At 45.9% G+C, this 10,867-nt stretch overlaps 1 protein-coding gene across 1 annotated transcript in view; it reads left to right on the forward strand.

Moving 5' to 3' along the window:
* Positions 1–692: 692 nt before the first annotated feature.
* dab1a (DAB adaptor protein 1a) overlaps positions 693–10,867 on the forward strand; it is a 59,035-nt gene continuing 48,860 nt past the window's right edge. The window contains 2 exon segments of the mRNA XM_042319963.1: positions 693–828; positions 5,427–5,714. Coding sequence (XP_042175897.1) covers positions 5,648–5,714 — 67 coding nt within the window. The 5' untranslated portion in view covers positions 693–828; positions 5,427–5,647.

Here is a 10,867-nt window from a genome sequence, read left to right on the forward strand (position 1 = left end):
TCCCCTTCAAACATGAGAAGAATTCCGTGTAGAGAATACACAGCTTTGATATCTACAGCCCCATATCTAGAAATAGACTGGGTGAACGAGAAGTGAGGTGTGTGTGTGTGTGTTTGTGGGTGTGTGTGTGTGTGCGCGCGTGTGTTTGTGTGTGTGCGTCTTTTGGGTGAATGAGATATGAGGCAGGCTATTTATGTCTTCAGAATAGTGATGGTACTATAGTTAGTTTGTTGACACTGACACAACGTGAATGTGCTGTTTGCAGCGTTGCTGTTACCATGTCTGAAGTCCCACGTCATATATTACAGCTGACAATCAGGCTTCAGTTCAGCAGGCTAACACAGTCTGAAGACACACAAACCACACGGGTTTGATTCCTGGCGGGTCATATAAGGTGCCAATTAACCGTCCCAGACAGTCTCCTCCCTCTCTCCTCTCCTCCTCTCTCCTCCTCTCTCCTCCTTTCTCCCTGGGCTGTGTGGTGTCTGCTTTTCTCTGTGCTTTCATTAACCCGCCCAGTCCTGAACTTTACTTCTCTCTCTCTGATCATCCGATCTTTCATCTCTCTTTCTTTCTTATCTTGCCTGATCTGTCGCCCTTCCTTCCTTTTCTCTCCAGTCTCTCGCACTTTGCTCCCTCTCTCCTCGAACGACCTTTAACCTCCTGTCTCAGCATTCCTTCTCTCCTCTCTCTCTCTCCTTTTCTTTTCATCTCTGTGCTCGGTACAGCAGTGTAGCAGTCGTGTGGTATTCTGCAGTATTCAGAAGTATTTAACAGTATTCTACAGTCGTCTGGATTCTGGTGTTCTCAGGACAGGTGTTACAGCTGGTAGGTACAATAACTAAACGTGTCGCTGTGAGATTGTTGGGATTAAAAGGACAAAACACACACCGTGACAAGGGAGACAACACAAATCTACATGAAGAGAGACCTAAGACAACAACACAACATGGCAGCAACACATGACAACGTTGCATGGTGGCAACAACATGGTAGCAACACAACATGGCAGCAGCACAACATGGTGGCAGCACAAAACATGGTACAAACATTATTGGGCACAGACAACAGCACAAAGGGGAAGAAGGTAGAGACAACAATACATCACGTAAAGCAGTAAGTGTCCATGATTCTTTGAATGAGTTTCCAGTTTGAGTGTTTGTTGCAGCTCTTTCCAGTCGCTAGCTGCAGCGAACTGAAAAGACGAGCGACCCAGGGATGTGTGTGCTTTGGGGACCTTTAACAGAATGTGACTGGCAGAACGGATGTTGTATGTGGAGGATGAGGGCTGCAGTTGGTATCTCAGATAGGGGGGAGTGAGGCCTAAGAGGGTTTTATAAATTAGCATCAACCAGTGGGTCTTGAGACGGGTATACAGATATGACCAGTTTACAGAGGAGTATAGAGTGCAGTGATGTGTCCTATAAGGAGCATTGGTGGGAAATCTGATGGCCGAATGGTAAAAACCACCCGAATGGTACAACAACCACCCGAGCCACTGCCTGTTCACCCCGCTATCATCCAGAAGGCGAGGTCAGTACAGGTGCATCAAAGCTGGGACAGAGAGACTGAAAAACAGCTTCTATCTCAAGGCCATCAGACTGTTAAACAGCCATCACTAACATTGAGTGGCTGCTGCCAACATATTGACTCAAATCTCTAGCCACTTTAATAATTTAAAATTGGATGTAATAAATGTATCACTAGTCACTTTAAACTATGCCACTTTATATAATGTTTACATATATCTCATATGTATATACTCATATGTATGTATATACTGTACTCTATACCATCTACTGCATCTTGCCTATGCCGCTCAGCCATTACTCATCCATATATTTATATGTACATATTCTTATTCATTCCTTTACACTTGTGTGTATAAGGTAGTTGTTGTGAAATTGTTAGATTACTTGTTAGATATTACTGCACGGTCAGAACTAGAAGCACAAGCATTTCGCTACACTCGCATTAACATTTGCTAAACATGTGTATGTTACCAATCAAATTTGATTTGATTTGACCATCTAGCCGCTCGAGAGCACACTTACCTGCCAATCTATAAATTACGTCTCAATAATCTAGCATGGGTAGGAGAGGAGAGAGGAGAAGAATGAGAGATAGGAAGTTTATTATTCAGAGAGAGCTGAGTGGCTGAATGAGTGTAGCTGCTAATCTCACCCTAAGCGTGATGGACAGAGAGAGGAGAAGAATGAGAGATAGGAAGTTTATTATTCAGAGAGAGCTGAGTGGCTGAATGAGTGTAGCTGCTAATCTCACCCTAAGCGTGATGGACAGAACACAATGAGAGAGAGAGAGAGAAACAGGTAGAGAGAGAGAGGGAAGTAGAGAAAGAGAGGGAGGTAGAGAGAGAGAGGAGGTAGAGAGAGCGAGGGAAGTAGAGAAAGAGAGGGAGGTAGAGAGAGAGAGAGAGAGAGAGAGGTAGAGAGAGAGGGGAAGTAGAGAAAGAGAGGGAGGTAGAGAGAGAGAGAGAGAGAGAGAGAGAGAAAGAGAGGGAGGTAGAGAGAGAGGGAAGTAGAGAAAGAGAGGGAGGTAGAGAGAGAGAGAGAGAGAAAGTAGAGAGAGAGAGGAAGTAGAGAAAGAGAGGGAGGTAGAGAGAGAGAGGAGGTAGAGAGAGAGGGGGAAGTAGAGAAAGAGAGGGAGGTAGAGAGAGAGAGAGAGAGAGGGAAGTAGAGAAAGAGAGGGAGGTAGAGAGAGGGAGAGGGAGAGAGAAAGAGGGAAGTAGAGAAAGAGAGGGAGGTAGAGAGAGGGAGAGGTAGAGAGAAAGAGGGAAGTAGAGAAAGAGAGGGAGGTAGAGAGAGGGAGAGGTAGAGAGAAAGAGGGAAGTAGAGAAAGAGAGGGAGGTAGAGAGAGGGAGAGGTAGAGAGAAAGAGGGAAGTAGAGAAAGAGAGGGAGGTAGAGAGAGAGAGAGAGAGAGAAAGAGAGGGAGGTAGAGAGAGGGAGAGGTAGAGAGAAAGAGAGGGAGGGAGAGAGAGAGAGAGGTAGAGAGAAAGAGAGGGAGGTAGAGAAAGAGGGAAGTAGAGAAAGAGAGGGAGGGAGATAGACGTTTACATTTACCTAACAGACAAGTGACAGTGCAGGGATTGGCCTTGCTGTACTCCCTCCCTCTCTGCCAGTGTGTCTGTGTAGAAGCAGATGATTTCTGGGCATTAAGCTCCTCTTGGCAGCGCCCGGTTTATGGACACACATATACACACACACACACACACACACACGCACACACATAGGCAGACACACACACACGACTGTTGGCTGTGGCCCACTTACGGGCATCCAATTTACCGCTTGTTTCCTCCTCCTCTCCTCCGGCCGTCCTCTCTTCTCGTTCTTCAGAGGCACTAAGCCATGTTTATGTCCATCTCTCAGCTCAGACCAGACCAGGATCGGACAACTGATTCCTACAGTCGAACAGAACAGTGTTTCTCAACCTTTCTATACCAGGGACCTGAATGGATCTTCCTACTTCATGGTTTACATTTAAAACAGAACTGTCCAAATGAGGTAACCATCTAAGGGATTGGTCTACAACATCCCGGGGTCGTTGAGAAACATCGCAGTATTCCAGGTTGTTGTTGTTATGTTTCTTAATTGTGTGATATGTTAACGTTGAGCCACTGTTATAGGACAACATGCTGAATGTCTTCCTCCTCTCTCTTTGAAATCTGTCTTTCTCCCTCAAGGTATCTTAGCCTAGATTAGAAATATCTCTGACTTTCCCCAGAGAAATCCACCAGATGCCAAGCACATATGCACGTACGCAAGCACGCAGGCATGACTCGCACACACACACACACACACACTCATATACACATTGGGGTGGTGCAGCCCTCACAGAGGGGTGGTGCAACACTTACAAACATATGGCAACATTATAAGACAGATAAACAGCTGAACAGTCTGGTACAAATGAAGAATAATCCACTAGAAATAAAGGATATCTAGCTGAGGCTACTTTCACGCCCTGAAAGAGAGAGTTAGTAGACAGAAAAGGCAGATTGAAAACGAGGGAGGGGGGCTGGTTTGGAGCTGAGGTTGCATTAGTGTCCTTTCTCCACTCCCCCTCTCTCGCTCTATCGCTCTCTCTCTATCTCTCTCTCTCTCTCTCTCTCTCTCTCTCTCTCCCTCCATTTTGCAGCAGAGTGACCATAATAGCAGAAATTGAAGTGACTCATTCAGTACAGTACAACTCCAGCATGTTTTACTCTGATAAAGAGTATTGTCAGTGTGAGTGTGTGTGTGTGTGAGTTCTGTTGGTTGGAATGCAGAGGGTTACCAAGGTCACATCATCCACTGAACCCCCTTTCATCCCCAAAAGAGGAAAACTCGAAACCTGTAGCTGATATTGAACATGTTTTATTAGCAAGTCTTCAAAAACCTCATTCTACGTCTAGCTAAGGTGTTTTGTGGTGGTAGAATCAGTATGACATTTGAAATGTGCAAAAACAAAATGTGCCACTAGTGTCTGCTTGCTGGCTAAACCAGTCTCAAATCAATCCATAATGAAACGAAAGGCATGTACGCTAACGACGCCAGTTCACACACTCACTGCTGAATATCCCCTCTAGCTAGCTAGCTAGTGCAGTGAAGTTCTAGCTAATGCACAAATGAGTTTTCATGATATCTCTTCTGCCGTGATTAGTGCGATGAGTTCTACAGCACATTTGACTGCTCTCTGCAACGTTATCGTTATCGCGTTGGCCAAATGTTACAAAGTAGCGAGGCAGAGTGCCAGCCGTCAGATACATGCTGATTTCTGAGAACACTCCCATAACGTTGGTGCCTTATAACTTCATCAACAAAATGTCAAACTAGCAACCGTGTAGCCATTCAAACAAGCTTGCACTAGGCTGCTAGCTTGAGCATGGTTTACCGTAGTAGCCACCGAGAGCCGAGTCATTTTCAGAATTAGGAACTAGTGTCAGGTGGATGAGCAGAATCTATGTATTTTTTAGATGTGTCACACGTCCTTCAAGACAGATCGATTGAGGGACGAGCATCACGTAGACAATGTGGCTTCGCCATTATGGGCAACTATCAACTCACAGGAGACAGACAGGCACTGGATGGCACAAGGGGCATGTGGGGCATTAGTTGGAATGAGGACTGTAGAGGAAGGAAGGAGAGGGGAGGGAGGAAGAAGAGATGCCTAATCTCCCTGTCTCCTCCAAAGTCTCCTTGAGACAGGATAGTATCAATGTGTGGAAAAAGGTTGAATAAATGTACCAACCATCTCTCTCTCCCTTCCTTTCCCTCTCTCCCTCTCATCCCCATTCTCTCTCCCTCTCATCCCCATTCTCTCTCCCTCTCATCCCCATTCTCTCTCCCTCTCATCCCCATTCTCTCTCCCTCTCATCCCCATTCTCTCTCTCTCTCATCCCCATTCTCTCTCTCTCTGTCCCCAGCTCTCTGTAAGTGTGTGTGGGATGTCGTGTCAGGGCTAGAGCCCTTCCCTCTCCCATGAGCCTGTGTGCCCACACACACACACGGCGCCCCCACACACACACACGGCGCCCCCACAAACACACAGACACACGGCGCTGACGTTGTGAAGTGGACCCTCGGAAACAGACCGGAGCAGAACCGGATCAAACCAGCCTGTGGGCCGGCGGGGCGGAACCTGAGGATGTCAACAGAGGCGGAACTACAGCCAGCTGTCAGGCCCAGTGTCAGGAGAGACTCCAGGAGGAAAGGTAATAAAGGCTTCGTAATGCGTTCATAATGCCTTTATAATGCCTTCATACTGTTAAGTGTTACAGTGCTGTCATTTGATTGTTTAGCTTCAGGTGCAAAGGCAGGTGTTAAGCTGTAGCTAACAGGTATGTCGGTACAAGTATGTGTGTTCATCTCTCTCAGCGCCAGCCAGGTGGCACTGGCCTGAACACCTGGAGAGGTCCGTACCCATGTTCCCTAACCCCCAGACCCTGCCCAACAGTCACACAATGATTCCCTAAACAGTGGGCACTCTGTTACTGACACAATGGCTTGAAACTTTACGCACACGCACACACACACACACACACACACACACACACACACACACACACACACACACACACACACACACACGCGTGAGGGTGATGAAATACAAATGCAATTATATTTGTTCCAACATCTATTCCACCCAGAGTCGATCAATCTGCTGTGGACCCTGTAGAAAGCCTGTTAGTGGATCAGTACTCTCCCCAGGAGGATGTGGAAACCTTTTGGGTTTCCCTATTGTCTTTGTGCGTGTGCATACTTGTGTGTGTTCTCCCATAGGCATGCCCTGCTTTGAAAGCTCCATGAATTCTGAGGTTTCAGACCCAGTCTGCTGCTCCACATAGAAGACTTACCCAGAATCCCATTATACACACTTATAGGTGCTACATATAAAATGTCTCAACCATGTGGAAGCTAGGTGAATTGCAACAGTACTTAGGCTGAATATAAACAACTCTCCCTCCTCTCCTGCCTCCCATTTCTTCACAGCACAGCAGAGACTTTGTGGCTGTGGAACCTAGTGGAAACTACTCTCGCTTGAGACTTGTACTTTCAGTTTGGTCCACCAGCTTCAAACAGCTGAAAATATGTTTTGTTAGTGAAAGATATTTCACATTGATTTACAGTACATTCGGAAGGTATTCAGACCCCTTGAGTTTTTCCACATTTTTTTACATTACAGTCTTATTCTAAAATGTTCCCTAGTCAATCTACACACAATACCCCATAATGGAAAAGGTTTTTAGAAAAAAACAAAATACCTTATTTACATAAAAGTATTCAGAACCTTTGCTATGAGAGTCGAAATTGAGCTCAGGTGCATCCTGTTTTCATTGATCATCCTTGAGATGTTTCTACAACTTGATTGGAGTCCACCTGTGGTAAATTCAATTGATTGGACATGGTTTGGAAAGGCACTCACCTGTCTATATAAGGTCCCACAGTTGACAGTGTATGTCAGAGCAGAAACCAAGCCATGAGGTGGAAGGAATTGTCCGTAGAGCTCCAAAACAGGTTGTGTTCAAGCATAGATCTGGGAAAGGGTACCAAAACAGCATTGAAGTTACCAAGAACACAGTGGCCTCTATCATTCTTAAATGGAAGACGTTTAGGAAGGACTAGGAAGAATCACCAAGATTCTTCCTAGAGCTGGACGCCCGGCCAAACTGAACAATCGGGGGAGAAGGGCCTTGGTAAGGGAGGTAACCAAGAACTCGATGGCCACTCTGACAGGGCTCCAGAGTTCCTCTATGGAGATGGGAGAACCTTCCAGAAGGACTACCATCTCTGCAGCACTCCACCAATCAGGCCTTTATGGTAGTGTGGCCAGACGGAAGCCACTCTTCAGTAAAAGGCACATGACCGCCCGGTTGGAGTTTGCCAAAAGGCACCTAAAGGACTTTCAGACCATGAGAAACAAGATTCTTTGGTCTGATGAAACCAAGATTGAACTCTTCGGTCTGAATGCCAAGCGTCACGTCTGGAGGAAACCTGGCACCATCCCTACGGTGAAGCATGGTGGCAGCATCATGCTGTGGGGATGTTTTTCAGCGGCAGGGACTGGGAGACTAGTCAGGATCAAGGGAAAGATGTACAGAGCAAAATACATAGAGAGTCTTGATGAAAACCTGCTCCAGAGCTCTCAATACCCCAGACTGGGGCGAAGGTTCACCTTCCAACAGGACAACGACCCTAAACACACAGCCAAGACTACGCAGAAGTAGCTTCGGAAAAAAGTCTCTGAATGTCCTTGAGTGGCCCAGACAGAGCCCGGACTTGAAGCCATCGAACATCTCTGGAGAGACATCGCTTGAGAGGATCTGCAGAGAAGAATGGGAGAAACTCCCCAAATACAGGTTTGTCAAGCTTGTAGCGTCATACCCAAGAAGACTCGAGGCTGTAATCGCTGCCAAAGTTGCTTCAACAAAGTACTGAGTAAAGGGTCTTAATATTTGATATTTCAGTAGTTGTTTTTTATTTGCAAAAATTGATAAAAATCTGTTTTTGCTTTGTCATTATGGGGTATTGTATGTAGATTGATGAGGGGAAACAACTATTTAATCAATTTTAGAATGACGTAAGCAACATAAGAAAATGTGTAAAACGTCAAGAGGTCTTTCCCGAATGCACTGTAGATTGTACAATGATTCTTTACACTATGAATTGCTCCTCCTCCATCTCCCTCTTCCCCCTCTGGGCTGGGAGTTAGCATGCTTTTACAATCGCATGCTGTCCCTGCTACATAGAGTGATACAACTGTTACGGTGAATGCACACACCAAGGAACACACATGCACACGTACACGTACACACACACACACACACACACACACACACACACACACACACACACACACACACACACACACACACACACACGCTCCAGGTGATAATAAAACAGTGACAGTGGGACGGCCGAAGAGGCTGCTTCCTCATATCAATGAAATGCTTCTCTCTGTCTGCTTCTCCAAGCTCTCATCTGAGGAGTGATACTGAATTAATATCGCTAATGGTTAGACCTCTAAATGACCTCTGTGTCTAAGAGGAGAGAGAGAAGAGATAGACAGAGCGAGAGAGAGCAAGCGAGAGAAAAGCGCCATACATTTAATTAAAATGTTTTTTTTGTGATGTGGGTGTATTCCGGTGTTAGTGTGTTGTCTATGTGACCAACCAATTCTTAAATCCGTCTCTGCTGTGCACCAAAAGACTAGGTTAGACCAATGATCTAAAGTATTTGTGTGTGTGTGTGTGTGTGCGTGTGTATGTGTGCGTGTGCATGCGTGCGTGCCACGGTCTCCTCCAGACTTTTCATGTGGTTGTTCGACCGCACCAGTTACTAGTCTCCATAGCAACAGTTTCTCCGCAAGTAATTTGCACATGGAAACATCCCATATGTCACACTCATACTCTCTCGCAGACACACACACTCTCTCACAGACACACACACTCTCTCGCAGACACACACACTCTCTCGCAGACACACACACTCTCTCGCAGACACACACACTCTCTCACAGACACACACACTCTCTCACAGACACACACACTCTCTCACAGACACACACACTCTCTCACAGACACACACACTCTCTCACAGACACACACACTCTCTCACAGACACACACACTCTCTCACAGACACACACACTCTCTCACAGACACACACACTCTCTTGCAGACACACACACTCTCTCACAGACACACACAGATGGCTACATTGCAGGGACAAGCTCACCATCTCTCTGTTTCTCTTTCATGTGTTTTTTCTCCATCTCTCCTTCTTTCTCTCCGTCCCTCCATCACACGACCCTGCTGGGAGAATGAAGGGAGTAGATTCATTAAGACCTCCCCTACTGACAGACAAGATGAGATGAAGGGAGTAGATTCATTAAGACCTCCCCTACTGACAGACAAGATGAGATGAAGGGAGTAGATTCATGAAGACCTCCCCTACTGACAGACAAGATGAAGGGAGTAGATTCATGAAGACCTCCCCTACTGACAGACAAGATGAGATGAAGGGAGTAGATTCATGAAGACCTCCCCCTACTGACAGACAAGATGAAGGGAGTAGATTCATTAAGACCTCCCCTACTGACAGACAAGATGAAGGGAGTAGATTAATGTAGACCTCCCCTACTGACAGACAAGATGAAATGAAGGGAGTAGATTCATGAAGACCTCCCCTACTGGCAGACAAGATGAGATGAAGGGAGTAGATTCATGAAGACCTCCCCTACTGACAGACAAGATGAAGGGAGTAGATTCATGAAGACCTCCCCTACTGACAGACAAGATGAAATGAAGGGAGTAGATTCATGAAGACCTCCCCTACTGACAGACAAAATGAGATGAAGGGAGTAGATTCATGAAGACCTCCCCTACTGACAGACAAGATGAGATGAATGGAGTAGATTCATGAAGACCTCCCCTACTGACAGATAAGATGAAGGGAGTAGATTAATGTAGACCTCCCCTACTGACAGACAAGATGAGATGAAGGGAGTAGATTCATGAAGACCTCCCCTACTGACAGACAAGATGAGATGAAGGGAGTAGATTCATGAAGACCTCCGCTACTGACAGACAAGATGAAATGAAGGGAGTAGATTCATGAAGACCTCCCCTACTGACAGACAAGATGAGATGAAGGGAGTAGATTCATGAAGACCTCCCCTACTGACAGACAAGATGAAGGAAGAGTAGATTCATGAAGACCTCCCCTACTGACAGACAAGATGAAATGAAGGGAGTAGATTCATGAAGACCTCCCCTACTGACAGACAAGATGAAGAGAGTAGATTCATGAAGACCTCCCCTACTGACAGACAAGATGAGATGAAGGGATTAGATTCATGAAGACCTCCCCTACTGACAGACAAGATGAAATGAAGGGAGTAGATTCATGAAGACCTCCCCTACTGACAGACAAGATGAAGAGAGTAGATTCATGAAGACCTCCCCTACTGACAGACAAGATGAAATGAAGGGAGTAGATTCATGAAGACCTCCCCTACTGACAGACAAGATGAAGAGAGTAGATTCATGAAGACCTCCCCTACTGACAGACAAGATGAGATGAAGGGAATAGATTCATGAAGACCTCCTCTACTGACAGACAAGATGAGATGAAGGGATTAGATTCATGAAGACCTCCCCTACTGACAGATAAGATGAGATGAATGGAGTAGATTCATTAAGACCTCCCCTACTGACAGATAAGATGAGATGAATGGAGTAGATTCATTAAGACCTCCCCTACTGACAGACAAGATGAGATGAAGGGAGTAGATTCATGAAGACCTCCCCTACTGACAGATAAGATGAAGGGGAGTAGATTCATGAGACCTCCCCTACTGACAGACA

The sequence above is a fragment of the Oncorhynchus tshawytscha genome, linkage group LG01 (assembly GCF_018296145.1).
Source record: "Oncorhynchus tshawytscha isolate Ot180627B linkage group LG01, Otsh_v2.0, whole genome shotgun sequence".
Taxonomy (NCBI): domain Eukaryota; kingdom Metazoa; phylum Chordata; class Actinopteri; order Salmoniformes; family Salmonidae; genus Oncorhynchus; species Oncorhynchus tshawytscha.